This window comes from Electrona antarctica, assembly GCF_951216825.1.
Source record: "Electrona antarctica genome assembly, chromosome: 3".
Taxonomy (NCBI): domain Eukaryota; kingdom Metazoa; phylum Chordata; class Actinopteri; order Myctophiformes; family Myctophidae; genus Electrona; species Electrona antarctica.
In genome coordinates, this window is record NC_136808.1 from 40772811 (window position 1) to 40799747 (window position 26937).

Genomic DNA, 26937 nt, shown 5'->3' on the forward strand with positions numbered 1-26937 from the left:
GTGTCATTTAAATGCCAAAGGCAAAATATTTATTTTTTGTTTTTGTTTCCATGGCAAAGCTGAATGCACTATAATGTCCTGTTTTGACAGTAGATGATAGAATAATTATTACATTAAATCACATAGCCATGATTTAACTTATGAGAGGTTTGTTGTCACATATCCATTGAAATGTACAAGGAAGTATAATTCCCCAATCAATTTTGGTGGCATCACCAAACAGTAAAGAATGCAAGGATGACAGCACATACAACTCAGACAATCACACTAACCATAACAGCTATGTCCTCAAAATATTTATAGAAACATACATGGGTATGTTATGTCATCATTGCCATCAACATCAGTTTGAATAAATGTTTTGTATATGTAGTTATACGAGTATTAATTGTCTATTGATGGATTGTGGCATATATGTTATGTGGTATAGTGCAATGCATTGTTTATAATGCATAATAATGGGTTTATAATATCATATATGGATCAATATAGACCTATATAATGACACGCTTAAGGTGGTTGCACACTGGACGCGTTTTTCAGAAAACCGATGAAGAAAAGCCGCTAGAAATCCGAAAAACGCGCTCGGTGTGTGGGGACCTTTATTGATGATTGTGGGATCATTTGTTTTTGTTTTATGTACTTAAATCTGGATGTTTTTTTTTGTTACTTGTTTACAATTTACAATTTACAATTTAGGCATTTAGCAGACGCTCTTAATCCAGAGCGACTTACATTAGGCAGGAACAAAAGTATGGGAATACATCACATATATAAAATGCATTTATCAAGAAACATGCGTAAGCTAAGAACGTAACTAGAACATATCTATATAATGACACTATACATATTAACTATACATATATACTATACTATGCTATACATATGTAGGCTACTATGATGTGCTATGACTATATACAATGCAATTATTGTGCTGTCTACATGACATGCTATAAGTCTGTTTCAAATGCTATCTAAGTCTAAAAAGTGCTATCTAAGGGGGTAGGATAAGTGCTATGGGCCATGATGGAGTCTGAAAAGGTGGGTCTTCAGACTACGGCGGAAGATTGGGAGTGATGCCGCAGTTCTGACTGCAACGGGGAGTGCATTCCACAGTTTTGGGGCCAGAAGGGAGAAGAGTTTGGGACGTGTGGAGCGTGTTTACCATTGATTTACTTTAATTGCAACTGCTTTTTGCCAAACAAAATGAGGGCTTTCCCCTCAACTGTACTTACCGGTAGTTTAAATAAAGTTGTTGATGATGACGTGATTGCAGATTTACAGGCGTTAAAAAAGTGGCTGAAATTCTTGGTCGCTCCATCATTGCAGCTTCAAGAAAGGGTGGAAGAGATGGTGAAAGAAAGAAACAGAAAAAACATGTCAGTTTCAGTTATCGTCATCAATATGAACAGTGTGAAAAATGTAGGCTTCGTATGCTGCATGTGGATGATATACACAGTATAAAGGATCTGGTCTGGGTGTGTGTGTGTGTGTGTGTGTGTGTGTGTGTGTGTGTGTGTGTGTGTGTGGTAAATAGCAGCAGATAACAGATAGGTGCATGCATGGTTTCTATGATAGAAGTACTTTGAGTCTGATATGATGCACAGTTTTGCACACAATTCCACTTGACCTTTACTGAGTTGTCTAGTCAAATTGTAGTCTTGTTTTGTCCTCTAGTGTTTGATGAACAGTATTACACCTCCGTGCTCAATACAGAAAAGGACCACCAGAGGGCAACAAAGTCCACGATTTACCAGTTACATGTAAATGTCTTATTGACACAACGTTCTACAAATGTTTTCTAAGCATAATTTAAAAAAAATATATATATATCATCAAAAGTAATTCTTAAAAAAAAGAAAAATCCTATTATACAATTTCAAAAGCAATGGCTTAATTATGTGAACTTGTCAACTTTTGCACTGGATTTAGATTTTGGATCTCTGTATACACTTCGCCATGCAACGGTGTAGTTAGTAGCGCATCAAAATAGCCGATGTACAAGCTCACAACGCATCGCGGAGCTTGTACATCGGCTCTTTTCGATGCGCTACACCGTCGTACGACGAAGTATGAATCGTACGTAATTCTCAAACTGAAATCCAGCCAGCCAATCACAGCGACCGTTCCCTCCGGCCTATAGGATCCAGACCCAGACGCGCCCCTCTTCTGCTGCCAACCTAATCCAGTGTTGCCATGTCCGCTTATTATAAGCGGTTTTGGGCTTGTATATCTGTAAAGTTGCTGTGGTATTTTGCTTTTCTTTTTGTTGCTTTGCTTTGCTTGTTTTTGTTCGTTTGTTTGTTTGTTTGTTTGTTTGTTTGTTTGTTTGATTGATTGATCGATTGATCGATTGATTCATCGATTGATTGATAAAAAACAGTTTGCAACAAAAAAAAGCACAGAAAATACAGTTCTATCTGACTGTATTGTAACTTTAGACTATGTCTACACGGTACACCAAAAGATGAAAGGATTAAACCCAATAAAACACTATGGCTAATATGGCTATTGGCTTGTATTCAATTCATCAAAGTATGTTTCTAAAGTGCACTTGCTTGCTTCCTAATGTTACTTCGTTTAAACCAGTGTTTCTCAAACATTTTTTTCAAGTCAAGCACCCCCAAGTAATGGTCTGGACTGGTCTGGTCGTCTGGACAACAATTTGATAATATTTAATGCCAGCGAGAGTAGGGACCCACGGTCCCATACAAGATTTGTGTTGTTAAAAATGTTTAGAAAAAATGCCACATTTTCAAATTTTCTACAAAATATTTTTTGTATGGAAAAACATCGAAGGGCTCGCTTCTTTTGGGCTTGTTTTCATAGTTGCTTGTTTCTCTCGCAAAAGACCTGGCAACACTGACCTAAACCTTAGTCAGTGCGCCCCCTGCAGTTCGGAAGGAGAAACGTCTGGTTGGACGCACACAGACACACACACAGACAGGGGATTCGCTGTCAAGGAGGGTGGATGCCTAGAGCTGGTAAGAAGCGATGCGGTGATTAACTACTCAACATTTTTTGCATTGTGTTTTTTCAATGAGTCTTTGTGTATTTATTTATTTAACATTTCCAGTTACCGTTTGCATTGACTGTCGTTGCAGTCGCTATAAGGCGGTGCTTTCCAGTTAACGCTACTTTGCGCTTTCTCTCCACAAACGCTGGGAATCGTGTCGCAGAGAGCTAGCAGGGTAGCTAAGCTACCGCTAGCTACGTGTCACGCCGAAATGGACAGCCTATCGAGTTATGTGACTCCCCGACAGTCCGGTAGCTGGTTTAGTTGATGTCCGACAGTCCGAGGGCCTTTTATTATGGTAGTTGCATGTAAATTAATGGTATTTCTGAGGCTTTCCATTAAAGCCAGACGTAGACAATTTCATCATAATTATTTCGCTACAATGCACATTAAATAGCTTTTTGGAATATTTTATCCGATATTTTTTATTTCAGCACGTTAAAGTGATATGGTGTTATTATTATGACATATACATAGTCTCATCGTTGTTACTTGTTAGAATGAGTTGGTCATATTCATAATAATGAGCGACGGCCCCTGGAGTCACAGAATTAGATGGGTTACCAGTTGTGCTGCAGTATGATAGCTATTAGCCTGAATATACCGACCTAGTGTTACATAGAAACAAACCAGTCGGCGAGTGTCAAACTGAGGAATGCAACGCAAACAATGTACCGGCTTAACTAGCCGGTCTGTTTACTGTTGCTTTGACGTGTGTCACTGATGTTCGTGTGTTTAATGTTGTTGTAATGCTGTTGCTCTGGTACCTACCGAGTCGGAGGTCTTGTCAGCCGAAAATTTTGTGTTTGGGGCGTTAAAAGGCCGTATTAATAGCTTGCGACATAGTGCTCCCATGACTTCGGCCATGTCATCTCTGGGAGTTTCGGCGAAACTGGCAAACTGCGGCTGCTTCCTGCTAAATAGTGGTTATCCAACCAGCTATAACTGACCATTTACCTAGTTTTTTTTAGATGTTAATCTAAACGTCTTAACAAAATACTCTCTTTAACCAGCTATATTTAATTATCTGTAAAATAGTGTCTCAATAGTATCTCAATCTAACTGATCAGCTAGTTGGTTGATCTCTTATCTAAGTATCTTAGTTGGTTTGATCTCTTATCTATCTCCAACAAGGCTTCACAGCTGGGTTCAAGAGGGAATCACACCCTCAAATCATTACAGCTGTTATGTTGGGTAACACTGCACATAACAGCTTACTTACTGTGTGTGTGTGTGTGTGTGTGTGTGTGTGTGAGTGAGAGATGTTGCCTCCTAATGCAATTACAGACAAATAAGCTCATGCAAGCACTGACATTCGACTTCTTTCAAAACCTTGTAAACTGCTTGTTTGTTTAGCATATATAGTTGCAGCAGAATATTATCAGCCTTATTATAAACTAGTAGTGGCACAGGTCACAGGTCTTGGCGGTAGTGCAATTTTAATAGACCTGATATTTGAGAGGAGTTTGACTGAATATGAGCTGCATTTAACATTACATTACCCACCCCACTTCTGGGGGGGGGGGGGGGGGGGGGGGGGGGGGACAACACCACAGTCTAAGAGAAAGATCCCTGCCTTACTTCTGAGGTCATGTGGAATGCATTTTCTGTTTGGGTCACTGAAGTTTGGGAATATTAACAGCACAAATTGTGATCTGTTGATTGCTGTTCATGCATTTAGCAGAGGATTGAGGAGTGTAGCCTTTGACTAAGTTGTGAAATCTATCGCTTAAAGTCAGAATGTTGACTGCATTCTCCAGCTGATAGGGCGTGGTCTTTGTAGAATGTCTGGGTGACTTGTCGTAATATTCACGAGATGTGCAAGAATAGGGTGTCAAGGTGGTACCACCATGGCCCTTTGTCATCTTTACCCATTAAGACCTGAGACCCGATTCTACAACTCAATTAGTAGTTCTCAGAACTTCTCACACATTCAAAGTTTTTCAAAAATGTTTGTGACACGTTGCAAGCCTGTTTATCTGATATTTTTGAATAGCCAACGCAAACATCTAAAATGACACAAATGCTTTCCCAGTTTTAATGAAGGGCGTGAAAGTTTCTCATCTATAATTTCTTACACAAATGTGTGTAGTGGTCGATCCTCTCAATTTCATTGGCAACGTTAACTGTTTGGCCAGCCACTGTGTTTTCTATAGTCCTATAGGCCAAAGCCTAGGAGTTGACATCTGTCACATCTGTGTCATTATGGAAATAAATGCCTAGCTCTGCAGAATTCCTGTCTTTGTTTAGACGCATTCTGTCTGAGAGAGGGCTTATTCAGCCTAATACCCGACCAGCCACTGGCCACTGCCACTGGATGAGGCCTCCATGGGTGCTGCTTACTAGGGTTGGATCAGTGTTTGACATTTTGGCTTCAATGGAGATTTTCCCCCTGTGTTTCACATCTTATACAGGTTTAGGAGACATGCAGAATCCTTTTTTTAAATATATTGTTTTTGTAGGTTTTGGGCTGATTGTCATGCAATTTGAATCAGTACCACCTTGCCACTTTTTTTGTCATTGTTTAACCATATCACATGTGACCAGAAGTATCACTTTTTGTTTAATCTACTTTGAATCCGGATGCATGTGTGTGACCTAAAGTCACAGGATGACTGTTTGAGCCTGCAGGGCAGCCCAGCACTGACAGCACTGTTCCAGGGCTATCTGTCTACTCGCTCCTACTCTACTCCATATACCAGAATGATAATATTTCCTTATACAAAGGAGCTTTCTAGTGTTTCTAGCTGAATTTGTAGTTGAATGTCACAATGAAATCTTTGATGTGTGGATCATGGGTGGGTTTGAGGTGGGGGAGGTGGGATAGTAACCAAAGCCAGATCCTAAAGGAGGATTCATTCTAAATGTCAGTGGAATTGTTTTAACTATATTCTACCAAACACAATGAGTGGCTATGAACTCAGACAGGCATTCCTTTGCTTTGCAATTGCAGCTTTTCTTTGTTGGAAATTGACTTCTTCAATTTGTTTGTAATTTGTGTGTTAGTGGCTTGTTGGTTCTCTTCTCTCAGATGAACTTGACTCTGAACAGTACTTCTGAAGTCATGAAAAATGCAATGAATTCACACATTTTTGTTTTAGGCCAGAGAATAGGCTAGGGAAAAGTTTGAGAATAAATTAACTTTATATTCCATTGTAACCTTTAAAATTGAAATTACATTTTATTTTTTTAATGGTCATATTCTTTAAAAGTTCAAATGGTCATCATCAAAACATTGAAGAATTGAGTAACAACGGAAAAGTCCATGTGATTTATTTAGCAGAATGTTTGGTCTCGAGTCTGAGATTGTCGGAAAACTCTTCCTGAATATTGTGATGATGTCAAGGCAATAACAACAGGTGTTGCTGTTGCAGGAAGGAAGTGTTAGAAGTGTTAACTTCTGTGTGTGGAAATAACTTCCACTCTCTCTAGGCACCACTTCACTGATATTAAAGCTAAGTTGACTGATGGGGTACGTGTTGTAAAATTAGACTGATCTGATCTGTTTATGTATCTTGTCACTCTGAAAATGTACTCACCACAAAGCCTAGCTTAAGTTAGTTCTAGGCAACTGTCATCAGGCTTTGGCAAAAAAAAGTGTGGCACACCTAATTTATGGTTTGCATGCATGTGAATGTTTTAGATTTAGACATTGCCTACTAGTCCCAATAGACCATATTCACATTTCACACGGCAGCCATATTCCCATTAAGTTAATGAAACGCCACCCTGCTTTTTCAATGGAAAATGCCATGCCAACATGGCCGCCATGGAAATAATGGTTTATTAGGGTTCAAAATAACAATGACTTTATTAAATGAGTACATTTTTACAATGGAACTTCATGATGCGAAGACGACATAGTTCAATGTATCCTTACACACTGCAAGGATACTAGGTCCAGTGCTGTTTTGCCACTTTTTAGGCACACATTTTCTTTATTGCTTTTCTAAGACAATTTGATGCTGTTGTGTTTTCTTGGTTCTAATTTTTAGACAAAGTTGGCATCTCTGTTGCTGGTTACATCTTTCTATTTTGTCAATTGATTCCTCTCCATCCGCATTTTGTGTTGTCACTAATGTTGTATGACAAAGTCGTACGATTTGTCACATACGTCACCGCAGTAAAACTTGTTCTCTGCATCTCTTGCGATGAGCCGCAGCCAAGGAGCGGTGAGCTGCAGCCGTGCCGCGACTCGGGAATCATTTTGATTAGTTGATTTATCCTATGATGACTTACCTGCTAGTGACTAGTGCAAAATCTAGTATATTTTATTTTGTCAATTGATTCCTCTCCATCCGCATTTGTGTGTTGTCACTGCTGTTGTATGACAAAGTCGTACGATTTGTCACATACGTCACCGCAGTAAAACCCGGGCCAATTGTGTTTGTGCAGATGCTCGACAATGCCGGATGGATGCACATTGCACCACGGTAGATTCGAACCCACAACCTCCACGATGGTGGGCATATAGACATAGAAAGCCAAGGTAGATGCCTCCTTTTGCTCTGGGGTGTGTGTCAAGTGAGGGCAAGCTTCCACGTTGGTGCTTCACTAGTCTCGTGTTGCCAGACAACTTACGAGAGGCAACTGTCTGGCCAAGTGAGACTTGTGCTTCACAGAAGCTTCCGTGTGCATCACAGAGTGGACGTTCGGATCTGACAAGTCCCGGAAAAGACTTGTTGTGATTGACCAGTAGTCACTTGAGTGGCGTAGCGTGCCTTCCGAACATCCGGTGCACTTCCGCCCTCACTTCGATACAGGCTGCTCCAATGAACTGCAGCGGCCAATGAAGCATAGATTATTATTATTTTTATCTAGTATGGGTGGGCAATCTGGGCATGTACTTACAAGTTACCACTGTGCTACCCGAGCACTGTGACATTGTTTTTGCTAAGGGCAGAGATAGTCTATGGACAACCTGTTCTGCCTTCTTGAGATTTACAAGCTCACAGCACATCACTCTGTGCTGTGATACGAGCTTGTACATCTACTATATTTGACAAATCACACCTGTGTGAACTGAGTGGTGCAATTCCCCCCCCCCCCCCCCCCCCCCTCTCTCTCTCGGTCTCTCATTAGCAGGCAACAGTGCAGCACTATCTCTCTCTCTGTTTCTGGCACAACAGCGCCACTTTTGCCCCTACTGGTATTCATAGTCACACACATAGTCACATAGGCTAACACGGACATTGCTGTTCCTTGGAGTGGTTGCACCACTCAATATATACCGTATATAATCACACTCGTGAAGTGAGGGGCGCTCTTATCATAATACATCACAGTCCGTGCTCAGTTGAGCATATTCCGTGCTCATACACACACACACACACACACACACACACACACACACACACACACACACACACACAAAGCTGTGCATAGGATGGGCTAACACCCCTTAAAAACCTGATGGTTGTCCACGGCCAAATATATATCATTTCGGGGGGCTTCGGCACGAAATAGTTTGGAAACTAGTACTACTTATCTAGAAGGCATTTGTAGTATCTGTCTCTTTAAAGGGTTAATATTCTCATTCCTAAATCATGAATGCCTGAAATCCGCTTTTATGTCCTGTTTCCATGATCCAGTCCATGTTTTTCTCATTACGGAATGATGCCATTGGTTTATTAGGTGTCTAAATGGGGATGAGACGGAACAGACTGGAATGTGATTTTGAGGTTGGCCCGAGCAATGCAAAGGTCAGCCTGGGTAAGCAGGTTTGGAAGCGGTATGTGTTAATGCAGTTAGCACTAGAGTTGTTCCGATACCGATAGCAAGCATACCAGTATCGGGAAAAGCTGCTGATACTGCCTAAAATGCTGGTATCGGTGGATCCTATTAGTCCACCGATCAGAGCAACCCCTGCCCTCCTCCCCTCCCCGGTAGAAAACAGCGGAGAACACAGAGTCACCAAATTTGGAGCGCAATAACAGCCCTCTGGTATTGGTTAGTGAAATACAAGTTGGCTCCTATGCCAGATTTTCCAATGGGTTTCCCCAGCTTTTCTTTTGGAGCTGAATGCAAACACAAATAAAAGCCTGGGTACCAAGACTATGAACGGGTTAAATAAACAAATAGAGTAGAGATGCTCTGATCAATCGACCACCGATCGGTGATTGGCCGATCGGCCTCCAAATGAAATGACTCGATCGGTGATCGGCAATTTGCCTTATCTGGAGAAACTGATCTTTTATACCATTTAAGTGGTATAAAAGTCAGATATATAGTATCTCATTTTGCATCTTTGTGACAGGCCTAAACATTGTCCCCTTCCTCCCCACACACACAGGAACAGTTTTGACGTGGGTTTTTACATGTAATAATTTTGGAAATATAAAAAAATTACCCTTTTGCACAAGATCGGTATCGGCCGATCATGAGAAAAACAATCGTGATCGGTCCCAAAAAACCTGTTTGGAGAATCCCTAAAATAGAGACATACAGGATATACAGATGGCGTAAGTGATAGCAGGTATGTACATTGTACATGATGTTTAGAACATTGGCATAATATGCACGTGTGTACTGTATTGTACACATGTTCTTTTAGAAACCATAGCATCATATGCAATTCTGTACCTACTGTAGCACCACATTAGCCTTTATATTGTTTATCATCAAAAAAATCCCAAAACAATATTTTTTTGAAAGAATTGTTTTGGGGCTTTTTATGCCTTTATTGATAGTGAAAAGTAATCAGACGGGAAAGGGGGAGAGAGGTGGGAGTGACATGCGGCAAAGGCCGTCGGGCTCGGGGCTCGGGAGTCGGGAGCTAACCGTTTGGGCCCCAAAACAAGATTTTATATCACAGTAGAGTACAAGCATAGCTGCATAATACAGATTTATCATAGTGGTCCAAAAGAAAACTATTGCAATATGATTTTAGCCACCTCAGCCAGACTTAACCATGTACATTTAGAAGAGAAGTAATACTATAAGTAATAATATGCATAAGGAAGAATTTCTTAACATCCATTACTGCACTAAGTCAGTCAGAGAGGCTTATTGACGGTATCAGCCAGGGTGCGGGAGTCTATCCCCGTTTCAATGCACTAGACCTCTGGGAGATGGATTGCTGAGGTGTAGCGCAACACCTTACTATCAGCTCCCAGTACTTACCGCCATGACTTCAATGACTTCTTGACGTGTATCCTATTGAAAAACCCATCACACAATACTACCACACTGATTACGTTGTTAGGTAGTTTTTTGTCTGCTGGGCCGAGAGATGTTTGAGCCCCTACTACACCCCGGCCCAAAAAACATTCCCCACCGCTTGTTTTCCCTTTTGCAGGTGCCCAGCTGACTGAGCTGTTCCATTAGCTTGATGAATAACATGTCTTGCTGTTCTACACTACAAAGCTAAAAGCGGCTATATATTGAATGTACAGTAGTAGTCTCCTGTGGGAAGCGGCTGGTGGGATTTGTAGATGGAGTGATAGGGGCCTTTTGGCCAGGGAGTGATAGGGGCCTTCTGGCCAGGGAAATCTCACCCCTGTCTCCTGGGAAACCATCCCAGGCTTAGCTTGTGGTCAGCTATTTGCTCCATCAAATTGAAATTTTCCCACGAGAAGCGCTAAAGATTGTATAATGTAGATCACATTGACACAATTTGATCAGAATCAGGACAATGATTACAAGCATTTCTCACATTAGGAAAATGTCTAGATGTTTATATATATATACTTACATACAACAAACCAAGGTGCTGTATATATTCATATATACCTATCTATTCCTGTTCATATATTTTATATAAAATATATATAATTTTATATATTTTATGCCAGGATGTTGCCTAGAATGAGGCAACCTTGAGATTCTCATTTATGCCATTTAAAATATACCTGTCCTTGGTTGTGTAAACTCTAGCTGATCTACCAGCTCACAGCGCATCGTGGAGCAACACTTTTAAATCAGGCATGAGGTGCCAAGTGGTAGGGGACGGGGTGGACCTCTTCTCTTGATCTGCAAAGCCTAGTTGCTCTCAGATCAGGCATGACGTGCCAAGTGGTAGGGGACGGGGTGGACCTCTTGCAAAGCCTAGTTGCTCTCAGTTTTTACTATTTACTCTCTAAAGATAAAGAGGCATTGTGCCTTCTGGTATACTTGTCTTCACTTTCCAATGAAAATTAAGAAAGAATCTGCCGGCTGCATAATTTGGCGAAGATATTTTCTGACTTCATAACTTCATAATATCCTGTCTAACTGCCTGGGAGCTTTTTCTTTATTTTCTCTTTAACTTTTGTCTAAAAATACAGAAGCTTAGTGTTTTGGCAGGTAGTAAAACCTTCAGTGTCAAACTGCTCAATCTAGGCTGTGTGGAAGCATTTATGTTCCCATAGTTTGCTAGCAGTGTTTCATGGATGATGGGGAGGAGGCTGACGTCAGAGCCTTTATCACTCACTGCGCCTTCTCACTTTTTGAAAGCCACCAGTTAGCCACATTAAATGAAGTCTGTTGTACAAGAATAGAACCCTCGAAGGGGAACTCTAAAGGAACATTGGTTCATACTCTGGGTGCTTCGGTGAAAAGCAGCCATAGTTGGTAGAATAGCTCTGAATGGGGTCGGGTCAAAAGGTTTTCGTTTTGGGCTACATATTTGATATGTCATGTTTTGAACCGTGTACAGAATGTAGGGAGAGGATTTAGTTGTGTGATCCTTTCAACAATGCTCAAGCTATTTTCACTAACACATCACGATCATCTAGTACTTGTTGGTTGGTTACAGTCACCGTAATGAGAAAGGGAATGGCTGTATCCCTTCATGTTTTCGTGCAGACTTAACTAATCCATCATAAGTATGAGAGTTGTGAAAGTGGGATGACTGATGTTGAAATGTGGGCCTAATACGCAGGCGTCACAGACTTATTTGGTCCTCAAGCATGTCCTTTGTTTCGCTGGCAGGCCTGTCTGCTATTTTTATTGGAGCCATAAGCTACTTACAGTGTCTGTTGAGACATTACAGGTTGGCCTAATATTATCCAGCCTATTAGCCAACTGTACCAGGCTGCTAGCTGCCATTCACTGAATCTACACCAGGCTGCTAGCTGCCATTCACTGAATCTACACCAGGCTGCTAGCTGACATTCACTGAATCTACACCAGGCTGCTAGCTGCCATTCACTGAATCTACACCAGGCTGCTAGCTGACATTCACTGAATCTACACCAGGCTGCTAGCTGCCATTCACTGAATCCACACCAGGCTGCTAGCTGCCATTCACTGAATCTACACCAGGCTGCTAGCTGCCATTCACTGAATCTACACCAGGCTGCTAGCTGCCATTCACTGAATCTACACCACTGCCAGGCTGCTAGCTGCCATTCACTGAACCTCTCAGTACTTTCATTCAGCATACTGTTATATAAGAAATGTAGCACCAGAAATATAAAAAATATTATGTATGTACGTACAAATTAAGAGCATGGGACATGCAGAAGTACAAATGACCACCCTATGTTATTTAGCACACAAGTTCCAGAATCAGACAGAATGAGAATACATATCTTATCCACAATGGCATTTTGTATTGCATATATGTTATGCAGCTGTGCGCGTGTGTGCGTCTTCATGTTCTTTTAATATATTGAAGTTTATATATACTTAATTAAAGTTGTTTGTCAAATCTGCACTCGGGTGGCACAGTGGTACCTGTCCACCAGAGTCTGTAGAAAACATGATTTCAAGATTTTGCACTTGAATAACCTAAATATCTGTCTAAAGTCTAACATCAGTAATCGGTAGTCTAGGACTTTCCAAACTCAAACGTGTGTGTGTGTGTGTGTGTGTGTGTGTGTCCTTCCTGATTCCCATAACTTGCTATCACCCAGATAATTCATGCCGTTTATTGCCGTATCGATACAGCAGCCTCTCGATCGATTCACCTCTAGTCTGTATTGTCGATCGATATATTGCCATATCGATTAATTGAATGCACCACTAACACAGATGGCTTGCTCACCCTCTTCTGATACCAGTGTGTAATTTAAGAAAATTTAAGACCGTGGTTCTCAAAGTTGGATCTGTAACTCTCAGAGTTATGGGGGTCCTTGAAATCCTCCTCGGTCCTCCCTTGAGAACCACAGATTGTGTGTGTGTATGTGCGAGTGCGTGTGTGCGTATGTCTGCGTGTGCTGCTTTCCACAATGCTCTACTTGTATTCCGTGGCCAAGTGGAGCCTGTCTCAGCTCCTGTCACACAGTTGCTTGCGGCACTTGTCCTGCCATGTGGCTCGACCCCCGTGACCTCTGTCTGTGTCCTCCCATCCTGAGACCAACTGTGGCTTCTTATCTTAGTCTCCAGTGGGCATCAAATTATTGGCTTAGGAATGCGACATAATACAAAAAACTCCATGAATTCAAGCCTTCATGGGGTGTGGAATTGATAGAAATAAATAAATACCTAATTTTGGGTGAACTACTCCTTTAATCTATGATTCAATATGGAGATGCATGGTTTCTGCCTGACAGCAATCTTCCCATATAGTCGACGATATTTGGCAGAAATACCACAATTTCTTTAGAATTTTCTCATAAGGGCACACGTTTTTTTTATCTCATAAGGGCACATTTTTTTTTAAAGAAGTCCCTGCCTTTGAGTGCTACTTGCTTGTCATCTCCCTACTGTTTACAGTCATTGTTCGTCACAACATGACACAGTAGTTATGAAAAGATATCTTTACCAATTGTTCAGTAATATGGCTTTCCTGATGTTCTTATTATGGTCTCTGTTGTCAGTTGTAGCTCGTTTTGAATCCACATTATAAGTGCGTACTGGGGGGGGGGGGGGGGGAGCATTCCTCAGCTTCATTGGCAACAGATGTAGAGGAGGAAGCTGAACCTTCTGAGGGCTAAAATCGGTGTGCCTTTTGGAGTGTGGGGCAGCTGTTTTAGCCTGTGTGTGTGTGTGTGTGTGTGTGTGTGTGTGTGTGTGTGTAGGCTGAAATAGACTTCATGAGAGAGAGGGCAAGAGATAGCTGCATACAAGAGACTAAAAAACAGACGGAACAGAGTGAAGACAGACCGAGGTAGGCTGTGACTGAGTCTGAGACATTACACACACACACACACACACACACACACACACACACACACACACACACCCACAGGGTCCTGTCTGTGCCTTCCAAAAGCAGGTCAGATAAGGAACTGTCAGTGCGGATCTGTCTTCCGTCGTGAAGTGGAGGACGTTCATCTACAGTCATGTCATAAAATAGCGATGCTAGGGGTAAAGTGACTAATTCCAAGACATACCTCGTGTCCCCTACTGCGTTGGACCCTCTCTCCCCCATTCACCTTGTGTACTTCATTACCATATACTATAATACTACTGATGTCTTGATTTGTATGCCAACTTAAAAGGATGCCGTTTATGTTTCTTCACAATTTGCAGCCCTAGACATGATCCACTACTGTCAAAACGCTGGAGTATTCAAAAAAGGAACCACTATTTAATTGCAAATAATCACAACTATTAATTAAATTAGTCGACTTCCATGATGACAGAGTAGTATCTATACATTTTCTTTGTAGAACGGCTATTTCCAGTGCGTGACAGACACCAGCACGCAACTAAGTATATATCACCCCTTAATACATGCAAGGATACACTTAAAGGAAAGCATATGGCAGGTGTGAATGTCAAACGGAACATTGCACACCACAATAGATTGCTCTGTTGTTGAGTAATGGACTGTAGTCGACAAAGACGGGTCATAGAATATATCGCACAAGAATTGATTTTTGTAATCAATGCCAAGTCAGTGGACAGACAGTTTTGTAAGACTTTCAGCCCCCCCCTCCCACAGTTGTCTGTGGCTAACTGCTGTTTTATATTTATATTCCCTGGAGCTCAGCGCAGACAGGTACATCACACTTGGTGAGCTTGACGTTCTGTAACTGGCGACAGAGAGCTCTCCCCAGGAAACCTAAGCCCCTCTTTCCTGTTGGAGCGGAGCAGCTGAGAGATGCACACACACACACACACACACACACACACACACACACACACACACACACACACACACACAGCGTGTGTGGAAGCCGAGCTAACATTAGCCCAGAGAGAGCGTACACCCGCCGCCCAAGACACTACACTACACCAGGCCTTGGCCCTGTGCCAGCCCAGCGCAGACTGGGGGACCCTGCTATCACATGTGTTTGTTTGGGTGCAATCTGTAATGCAGTGTGTATGCTCTGGAACAAGAGGCTGGCTGCTCTGAAGCCAGCAGAGCTCATTAATATTGATGCACTTGTCTGCTTGTCTTGAGAGAAACTCTGTTCACAGAATTTATTTTACACAGAGGCAGGAAAGCATAATCTCTCTCGCCATGGTGGTCTGGCACTGACCATTATTTACGTGGAAATGTTGATTACATACTGTAGGTGGTGCAACAACAACTTTCGGGGTTTCTCTGTGGCATACCCTCCCCCTTCAAAGTTGGTTCTGGCCGAGTCTGAGATCCATTGTGGCTCTGATGCCCCTTTTCCATCAAAAGAACTTGGTTTCTAGAACAGGTTCCGTTCTGGATTCTTGGAACCTTGCAGCTTTCACGGAACTTTTTTATGGTTCCAATTCCGAACCAACTTTTAGGGTTCTGAACCAATTCATTTTCAGTGGAAACACTCTAAGCTGGGTTAATATTAGGCAGGGGAAAAGAACCGAACCGGTTCAAGCCCAGTGGAAAAGAGGCCTCGGACTCGGCTCCATTGTGGCTCTCAGACTTCATGTAACCATTCATGACATCATTCATCATCATTCATCTATGAAGTCAGGTCTATGACAAAATCTATGACGTATGACTCCACTTTCTGTCAAGTTCTCAGCCCAATTAGAGCGTTGTTGACTTCCATTATATTGTTAAAGTTAATTATGTGAAAAACAGTGGAGGTATATAGCTATACCTTCTATAGCCTTCAGAGCACACACACACACACACACACACACACACACACACACACACACACACACACACACACACACACACACCCTTTGTAGTGGTTAAGAGCCTTACTGTGTCAGCTATCAGCCATTGTAGGGTGCCTGGCAGCTTCTCACTGTTGCTGTAATCCCAGGGATGTTGGAGCCTGGGACCCAGCAGCCCACACTGCTCAGCAGCACGTCACCCTGCATAACGGCTCTCTCTAAGCTAGCACTACTGTGCTGCATGTAGAGCTGGGCACTACTGTGCTGCATGTAGAGCTGGGCGATATGACAAAAGTGACATAACTTAGGCACTCGGGTGGCACAGTGGTAACTGGTAAAGGGCCTGCCCACCACCGCAGAACTTGTGGGTCTTCGAATCCACTGTGGTGCATCCGGCTTTGTCGAGTGTCTGTCTAATCTATATGAACACAATTGGCCCGTGTTCGGGGGAGGGAAGCCAGGTAGGTGAGTCAGTCGGATAAAACAGTGATGACACAAATGTGTTTGGTAAGGAATCAATTGGCTTAACGACTACATTTGGGAGAAAAAGCAACAAAGGAAATGTGACACAACAATATATTACCGACAAACGTCAATACTACTCGCTGGGCCTCATTTATGAATCTAATGTAGAAACCAGCGTGCATCCGACCACAGGAATCAATTCACGACACGTGTAATTTATCAAACGTTTTTTTCCTGCTGCCAGCCACAGCGTAAACATTGTCTGTTCTTGATAAATGTGGCGGCAGTGGCTCAAGAGGTAGAACGGCCACTTGGGAATCGGTAGGTTCCCGGTTCGATCTCCGGCTCCCCCTGAAGTGTCCTTGAGCAAGACACGGAACCCTGTCTGACAACTGCTCCATGAGCAGGTTGGTGCCTTGCATAGTTTCTTCCGCCATCAGTGTTTGAGTGCTTGTGAAAGTAATTCACAATCCTAAAGCGCTTTGTATAAAGGTGCTATATAAATAAATGCACCATTTAGGTTTATGACATAGTGGAGGCAGGCCTTTACAAAATATTATGTTTAATATTAATATTTAATATTATCACATATGTTCAGATGCCTGTCGAGACCACGCCCTGAGACCAGATTTGATCATTGACTATACTTGCGTTAAATTGACGACAGATTGATAAATGCAGACAATAGAGTCATAGACCATATTCTGGCATCTTGCCATTAAGTTAAAGGGTAAGACCACTTTTCTGGAGGTTTGGGTTGTTTTCTTACCTTATGATCAAACTAGTCCATTCTATGAATTATTTCGCTCTGTTGTGCATTTTAATAGCAAATTTAGAAATAAAAAATCACACCTGTGTGACGTGAGGGGCGCTCTTATCATCGTACATCATCATGCATCATCTCATACTGGCCAATCAGAATGCCTGTTGAAACATAGCTGAATTGCTCGTTTACATATGACGTAAATTTTCCCTTCAATGTCAATGGCGTTTAATGTTTTGATTTATGTCATAAAAAGCAGAATTCTGACATAATTTCTCCGTTCATCGTCAATGGCAAAACTTGAGACGGGCGGGGACAACATTTTGCGGATATTTGACTGGAATTCCCTTACCGTAGTCAATGGCAAATCTTGAGTGGGGACAAAAGCTGTATATAGAAGGGGCTAGCACCCCTTAAAAATAGGGCCTCATTGACTTTACTGCACGTGACGCCAATGTTTTGGTCACATTTTATAAATAATAATATATATAAATAATATATAATATAAACGTTTTTGCCCAGCCAAAGTACACCACTGTGGTAGCCAGAGCTGTGCAGATCTTCGGTGCAAGAGTTAAAAAGATATTTAGCAACGTCATCCCACAGGCAGGCCGGTGCTGTAAACAAGAATGTGCTCCATCAACTTGCCTGGACAAATAAGGGTTAAAAACTAGAAAGAGGAAGTCTTCCTGTCTCCGTCTCTCTCTCTTCCTCGCTCTTTGCTACTCTTTCTCTCCCTAGTCCCTTCACAAGGTCACTGGTTTCCCTTGGCCTGCCGGCATCTTTAAAGGACAACTTCACCCATTTTCAATACATCTTCATATCATTGGTCCTTACTAATGCTCATGATAAAATGCTGCCATTCTTTTCTACTCGGTCTGTGTCTGTCTCATAGGAGCGCTGTAGAAACCCGCCTAACAGTGATGTAATCGTTAGGCAGGTTTTTTTAAACAAGATTTCCTATTTTTTGAGGGGTGCTAGACCCTCCTATATTCAGCTATTTGTAGATGTTTGAGTTACACAAACATTAAATTCCCATTGACAATGGAGAATTTACGTCATATGTGGACATGCAAATTGGCTAATTCTGTCCAACACAAACATTAAATTCCCATTGACAGGGAATGGAGACTTGACGTCATATGTGGATGAGCAAATCGGCTATTTCTGTCCAACACAAAGATTAAATTCCCATTGACAATGAATGGAGAATTATCGTCATATGTGTCAGAGCAAATAGACATGTTACGTCATGATGATATACGATGATAAGAGCGCCCCTCACTTCACACGGGTGTGATGTTTATTTTTATTAACACGAGAACAATGGCTTTCATTATATCTTGCTAACTTTCCTGAAATGGAAAGCCTGCCGTTTCTATTAGCTTGATTTAGCCATCATCGATGGCTAAATCGTAGGCGGGCCCCTCCTATATACAGCTTTTCGTCATACGTGTCACATTTGCCATTGACAAAATATAAATGACAAAAAATAATTTACGTCATGTGTCTGAACAAATCAGCTTTTTGTGGCAACACAAACATTAAGTGCCATTGACAATGAAAGGATAATTTACATCATGTAGATGAGCAAATCGTCTATTTTGTCCTAACACAAACATTAAGTGCCATTGACAATGAAAGGAGAATTTACATCATGTAGATGAGCAAATCGTCTATTTTGTCCTAACACAAACATTAAGTGCCATTGACAATGAATGGAGAATTTACGTCATGTGTCTGAGCAAATCTACTTTGCTAAACACAGTGCAACTGTTTTAATTCAGCTCGGGGCTTATATATATATATATATATATATATATAATATCACATAAATTCAGTTGTCATCTTACATGATCATGGTGAAAAGATGAGGCTTTTTTAACATTTTATCATGGTTAAAAGATAATAACATAAGTTGAAAAAATTAATTAATGAAGTATATTCATTTTTTATTGGACGATGTACTACAAGAGCACCCCTCACTTCACACATGTGTGATTTTCTTTTGCCTATTTGCGGCTGCCTACTAAAAATCATACTGTGGTAGCTGGTCATGATTGTGTGTGGTGTCCCGACTACTGCCACACAATAATGCATAAAGGGGAAACACTGGAAGATAGGTTGAAAATGTGTGAAGTCTTCCTTTTAAGTGTATGAGAGTCCTCTGCTCTCCAGACTAGAGCAGGGACCATTTGGTGGCAGAGCATTTCTTTTTGCCCGAAGCAGGCGCTCTGTTTGTGAAAGGAAGCAAGGTTTGAAGGTCAGTAGAACATGGGCAGATTAACGCGGGTGCTTGTGTGGTGGAATGTTTGTGACGCTAACAGAGCCGCACAACACAGCCCACGGTGACGGCAGTGTCGTTGCCATTATCCTCAGGAAAAGCGGGGACTGGGGGGTGTGTGTGAGTGAGTGAGTGTGTTTTTCCAGGACTTGCTCTCAAGGTCTCCTCCCTTCTCCTCTTCCCAAAACAGCGGTGCTTTGGGCATGGGACTGACCGATAACAGCATGATAGCCCTGCTGCTGTTGTATGGTAGTAGTGGGTATCTGATAGATAAGTCTGTGACTGAGTGACGATTGTTTTATTTAGGTTGTGATATCATTGGAGTGTGTCTGCAATCATTAAGCCCTACGTGGGCAGCTGGTGGAAAATAAAATAATAACTATTTCATTACATGCTGGTAAATGTGTGTATACTCTACCGTACCAGCCACTCAGGAAACAGACTATATTGTATTTTAAAGTACTATTCCGCTGTCATTTTGGGAGTGAACTATCCCTTTTATGCTGATGAAGCCCTTTATCATTTTAAACTGAATGCTTGGGTTAATCGAACACAGTTGAGCAATGCAGATGAGGCCCATTTTAGGTGAAGCTTACTGCTAGCCTTTCAATCACAAAAATGAAAATAACTATTCAGAAGCATATAGGAACTCCAAACTGAGCAACAGCTAGCATGTGTAGTACTGTACATTCTCAACAATGGAGTCATTGTGACTCTGAGTCTGGTTTAACACATTCATGTGTCATCGTCATCAACAATGGCCTGTTTGCAGCCGTGTCTCATTGCAGTTGTGCTGTGTTCTGTCTGTGTGACACCAGCCTGCGTCAGGGCTTTTCTCTGTTAGGTGGTGGTACAGCATTTGCAATCATGTAGTAACTCTGAATGGGGTCTACATATAAGATTGGACAACAAGCATGAAATCATAAGCAAACTTCCAGAGATGACTGAAAGCTTACTCTTCCCCCCCTGTAGCCACAGAGGCCGGTAATTACCCCAACATATACAGTGCATGGAGGAGGATGTCACATAGACCTAAACAGACTCTAAATGATAGGTGGCTGAATGTTAGCTAAATGGTTGGTGAAGTCCATGGACCATTTGTCACAAACAAAACTAACCGGGTGCTAGCGGTTCATTATGTTTTGGTTATTCATCCAGTTTCTTCTTTGTGTTGCCATGTACAAAAGATTCAACTCGATGCTGTAAAATTAAGTATTAACACAAGTTCATTAATGGAAAATGTTTTTTGTCAGGTAAACTCTGCTAAAAGTGGTGGGAATACTATTTGCAGGCTGGCGGGGCAGGGGAAAAGAACCGACTTTTTGAAAGCAGACCTCATCCTTCCTGCTCACCCTGACAGTAACCATCTTTCCTTTCCTCCCATAGGAAATGACCTAGAGGCCTTACAGATACATTTGTGCTCTTGTCACCCAAATCTGCGTCTGCGGAGAGAGCAGCGAGATCTGGAAGCAGCACACTTGTTTCCACAGTGAGTTAATATCTACCTCAGGAGCCAGGAGGCAGGCCCGAGTTTCCAGAGAATCCAGACAGACAGAAAGAAGGAGGGAGCTATCAGCTGGCCACTTGCTCACTGCCTGCAGAAGAACCCGCTTGGAGAAGAGGAAGTGTGACGGACTGGATCTGTCTGCCCTTTGCTGAAAACAACACACACACACACACACACACACACACACACACAGACTGAGCTTCGCTATTGGCCAGCACAGAGGAAGAGCCTAGGGAACATTGTCCCGGAGCCCAGAATTCACACGCCTGGTTTTTGTATTATATGTTCCCTCATTGCTGTTGACCAGTGTCTCTCTCTCTCTTCTCTTTTTTGTCTCCCCAAATTCATGTAGCTTTTTCCCCCTTTGGCTTACAAGCTTTTAAAGATTTTCTATTTTTATTAGCTGCTAGACTGGTAACGTTATACTGTATATCTTATATGTACATATATGTATATACTATACAGAGAAGGATTTTTATTTCTGCTTTGATTTGAAGGAAAACAGAAATGCACTTTGGAAGTTCCTCAGCTTCACAACCATAAATCAAAGAGTAAATTTGACTTTTCTTTTCTGTCATTTATGATTAGTTTGCTTGAAAACACAAAACAAACAAAAAAAGTAAACTAGCTAACTTGATCGGTGTGTCTCAGCTGGTTCTGTGTACCAGGCCTGTCTTTCCTCAGCTGCAGCAGGGCTGCATGCCACTATTGGATGCTCAGCCTGCACTTCTCCAATCCCCTCCCACCTCATCATCAGTTTCTCTGCAGCCTCTCTCCAAAGGCATACTGAGATGAGATGGAATCCTTAAGCTCTCTCTTTACATAACTCGCATAGTTCCAGGACTTGTGTTTTTTTGTTTTGTTTTTTTGTAAAGAGAACAGGACTGTGTGACTTGTGCAAAAAAGAAAAAAAGGACCTTGGTGCCGGCCCACCACATATGTATTGTTGCAGCACGCAGGAAAGTAAAATGGACTACAAGCGGCGCTTTTTGCTCGGCGGGTCCAAGCAGAAAGTGCAACAGCACCAGCAGTACCAAATGCCTGAGTTGAGCCGGACCCTCAGTGCTCCCCTGGCTTCTTCTTCTTCCGCCACCTCCTCTTCCTCCTCCTCCTGCTCGGCCTCCTCACCCCTGGGTGTGGTCGGCGTGGGCGGAATGCCCGGCGGCTGCCACCCCTCCGCCTCGACGGCCTCCGCCGGCGCCATCACGGCAGTAGCCGACATCCAGCAGGGCATCTCCAAGTACCTGGATGCCCTGAACGTGTTCTGCCGGGCCAGCGCCTTCCTCACGGACCTGTTCAGCGGGGTGTTCAGGAACTCTCACTACTCCAAAGCAGCTATGCAACTGAAGGATGTGCAGGAACACGTCATGGAGGCGGCCAGCCGGCTCACGGCGGCGATAAAGCCGGAGATTGCCAAGATGCTGATGGAGCTGAGCGCCGGGGCGGCCTACTTCAAAGACCAGAACGACTTCAGCCTGCAGGACGTGGAGGTGAGTGGGCCTTTTCCTTCAACTGGAAGGACAGTGTACATACAACACATACACATACATGTTGTATGTACATACATGACAAGTGCATTTGACAGCATGCACTTTTCAGTCAACACACATTCATACATGCACACAATCAGACAATGCTGGCTTATGTCCAAATGCATACGTAACGTATGCATTTTGGACACAAGCCAGCATGTCTGATTGTGACCCAACTAGACTTGCAATCATGTGCAAGCAGTGCAGAAACATGCACGCAGGCAAGGCAGTAGCAATATGTCAGTAGCTGTCAGCTGGTGTCACAGTGTACTTATTGACACAACCTGTTGAAGAATGTGGATCTTTGTTTCATTTCCATTGCTGCAAAACAGAACCTCTTGTTGACATTCAGGCCTGTGCTGTTTGCTCTCTCACACAGTATTACTTTAACTCACATCCTGAGGCACTGGAACAGGAACAGCCATTTAAACTACCGTGCCATTTTTCTTTAGATTATATATTAGTACTGAGGGAAAGGAGCTATTGGAAGAGGAGATGGTGTGTGACATTGGGAAATGAAAAATGGGGGAGGACGGCAAAATATACAGTTGTAATTCAATATTAACAATATTTTCTCTTGCAATAATTGATAGTGAAAACGAAATTATTGGCTCAACCTCAGTCTCGATGTCACTTTCAGCCACATCTTGTTCTAGTCACAGTGGTAAGATGCTTTGCAGCTCGTGATTCAGAGTTTCCTGGCACAAAATAGATTCTCACACTCGATGTTTAAGCTCCTGTCAGGATCTGAGGCTGAGGTGTGAAAAACACTGTGGAAGTGAGAGCTGTAGCGAAAGTCGTGCTTTATCATGCTGTTTTTTTTTTGTTTTTTTTTACCACAACCACCGACCCTCCTGCAAATCTGTTGAGGTGTACCGGTAATTGTGAACCTCTGCTGTCAATAGGCTATATGCACAGGAGCCATATTGGAAAGAAATTGGGACCTGGACCTTAATTTGAGACCCACCGGTGTAGCAGTCTTTCCAGTGAGCTAACATGTACGTTGATATAAGCATCCTGACTCTTGTTTGACCAGAATGGAACACAACCTTAATTAGCATAATTGGTAACTCTGCAATGGAAGTCGGCCACAATTTCTTTCCAATATGGCTGCTGTGCATGGAGCCCAAAACAAAAAAGGAAGACATGTCATCTCCAGTTTACTTAGTTCTCATATACAGCATATAGTGTGACGTAGTGGACACCTACTCTATTCATTCCAATGGGAGAAGTGAACGTACACACAGCTTGTGAACGAGTCTTTACCCCATGGTCACCCAACTAAATATTGGACCCAATCGTCACAAGCCATACAGTTTTACCAATATTTGGACACTAAAATAAAAATTACTTTTTTAAGAGAGACAAATCAGGAGAAAATAAACGTAGTCATCAAGCTTTCTTTGTCCCAGAAACACTCAAGATCTAACGGGAAGGCAGTCTTGGAAGATCTTTCTATATATATCCACCATCTTTGATAGAGCCTCTTAGTTTGCTTGTATGAAATTGCTATTCTATGCCCATACAGTCTCCATTCTATTAGCATGTCTTCTCTGATTATCATTAATTACAAATATCAACAATGTAGATCGATATTCTTTATACCTAAATATTGATTTAACCACTTAAACCCTATATATATATATACCCTATATGTGCTCTGTACACCATTATCTTAACCCAAAATAGCCGATCTACAAGCTTGCGACACGTTGTGAGCTTGTGAAGTTGTTCTATTTTCGGCTAAACGTTGGTCCTATGCCCAGAATAGACTAGGGATCCGACCATGGTTCCTGTGGTTAATTATTTATTAAAACATATCCATCATATTGGACAATTCAATAAACATATTACCCGGCACAGTGTCCAGCACATTTCCTCCCGTGAATTAAAATGAACAAGTTTAAATGGCTGGTCCAGTTCTCCGGGACCTTACTGGGATGTGGCTGCACCACAAACGGGAAACATTTTTGCGCCACACTTGGTAATTTGCGACTCTTTGTGGTCTACGTTTCTGCACACATGAATATTAAAGGAAGCCCAACTCAGTGAAAGTTCAGACGACTGGGATTGGCACGGCCACTCACTCACGGCTTGTTGCTTCGGACATCGTCTGGCCAGCGCATAAAAGAGACATTTGTTGAAAATGGAGGCGGTAGCTGTTGTTGTACCTGGCACATGAAAAAAAGACAATAAACGTGATACTAAAGATGTTTGGGGGGGGGGGGGGGGGGGGGTAGAAAGGCCTTCTCTTTTCACATTTATATTTAAGCCAGTGGTTCCACTTCCCAAACATTTTGGCTCGAGACCCAAACGAGGTATTGGACGTCTCCCTGAAACCCAAACTAGTGAAAATGGCAGTACAATACAGTACAATCTACTAGTTTCACTACTTCTTAAACGTTTTCTTATTAATTTATTCATGGAATTGTTTTGATTATTTAGCTTTTCTTTTTCCAAATCTTTTGAAATAATTTTGAAGAAATGTTGGAGACGTGTTAGTCAGAGACCAGAATACTGGAAAGTATGACTAAACAGAAAAGTCATATGTCAACACAAACCCCTGACTACAGCATTCCTAATTAAGTTAGAAGAACTAGTTCACAAGGGATTCTCTGGTGGTCCCGACTCTCTATAGATAAGATGCATACGTCACTGTAAAAGGGATTTTCCTTTGTGAGCTTTAGAGTCAAAGCATACACTCTTGGGAGTCCCTCGCGAGACCTTTTCAGTCTTCGGCAGGAACCAAGTAGGTCCTACATGTTCAGAGTTTGGGGAGTTGTGGAATGTGAACCTTGATTCTTTTTTTTCTCCTTCTCCCTCCCTCTCTTCCTTTTTGTCCCCTTTCGCCGAGAAACCCAGAAAAGGCCAGTCAAGTTAGTGACTGGAAAACAAAACATGTGTGTTTTTATCTGCACTGGAGTTTGGCTCCCTGGCCAGCTCGGAGCGACTCAGCTGCCAAATATGCATGAAAATGTCATGGTTTATTAAGAGGTTGTTGGCTGGGCTCGTGAGTGAAACCACAGAGTGAAGAAGACCGGAGACAGACCCATGACCCCCCCCCCCCCCCCCCCCCCCATGGCTACTGGAGAAACTAGTCCAAGCACCCCCAAAACACTGTATGATAGCTACTACTTCAGCTGTTTTCAGAACAATTTATTTTAACAGTTGCTGGTTATTTGATAATGGAGGGGCAAGTAATTGTGTAAGTGCACCTCACCCATACCTTTGTTTTTGAGTGGTCACCGTGCAACCACTTCTATAGACAGCTATGCGTGTCCCTGACTGCCTGGCTGTGTCCCTGGGTCCCTGGCTGTGTCCTAGCAAATAGCGTTTGGTTGGTTTTCACCACCACGTGTCACTGTTGCGCAGCCTAACACACGCACACACACACACACACACACACACACACACACACAACTCTGTCATTTCACGACCGTTTCTTGCTGTTGTATGCAGAACTTGCAGAACTTAACAGACTATCTGCTATTGCATTGTCCTTAGATCTGAATAAGGACGTCGGCTACAGTATGTGCCTACAATATAAAAGTAAGACCAGGCACAATGGACAAGTGACGTGAGTCTCACAGAATAGGCTCTAGAACTGACTACACCCCTCCCTCCACCCCTCCCTCCCTCCACCCCCTCCCTCCACCAATCACACCTCCCGTCAGAACTGGTAAAAGGGATGCAGGTGTTCTTAGAAAATATGTGTAAAAAATGTTGATTGATTCACAACTACTTTCCTTGTTTGGACTTGAGAGAGGCCAAGCGTTCAGCTTTGGCTCCGTTACAGTCTTTATTCCTCATATTTTCCATGACTGTGTGGGATATGGCTAGGCCTGCCATATCACACATGCTAGCCATTATCTTCTTCTGTGGCCTTGTCCTCGTTTTCTCCCCCTCGCTCCGTTATTAGAGAGCGGTTGGTTTGGGTTTCATTTGATCTCATTGTCAGTGTAGTACAAGCATGTTTAAGAAAGGGCAGCTCATGTTGTGCAATCGGCATTAGTAGACACTAGGCAGAATGTATGATTTCTGCATTATTAGGCAATATGTATGATCTCTGCATCTGCGATCTGCAATAGGCAATATATTGTCACTGCCTGACAGAAACCTTATCTCCATATTTAAAATGTTTGTTTATCTTAAATTAATGGACTACTTGATCATATTCACACAAGTATCAAAAGTAGATCTACAAGCTCAAGATCTACAAGTTTTGAACTTGTAGATCTGCTACTTTTGCTGGATTTGAATTTGAATCCTGGAAAGTAACAGTTTTGGACGGATGAGGGTTCCACCTGACAGACGATATTAATGATCTTAAGGAGGCAATATGTATGATCTCAGACTCTGCAATCTACTGTACATAATCTGCATTAGTGCAGATTGCAGACCAATATGTATGATCTTTGCAATCTGCAATAGTAGGCTAAA

General features: G+C 42.3%; 1 protein-coding gene across 2 annotated transcripts in view; it reads left to right on the top strand.

Annotated features, from left to right (window-relative positions):
- Window positions 1–2862: 2862 nt before the first annotated feature.
- garre1 (granule associated Rac and RHOG effector 1) overlaps window positions 2863–26937 on the top strand; it is a 56380-nt gene continuing 32305 nt past the window's right edge. The window contains exons 1-2 of one of the 2 annotated variants that reach the window (XM_079497081.1): window positions 2863–2984; window positions 20845–22455. In XM_079497081.1, the coding sequence (XP_079353207.1) occupies window positions 21904–22455 (552 nt within the window). In that variant the 5' untranslated portion in view covers window positions 2863–2984; window positions 20845–21903. Of the gene's footprint in view, window positions 2985–13967; window positions 14049–20844; window positions 22456–26937 lie in introns of those variants that run through there. The other variant, XM_079497082.1, reaches the window with a different exon arrangement.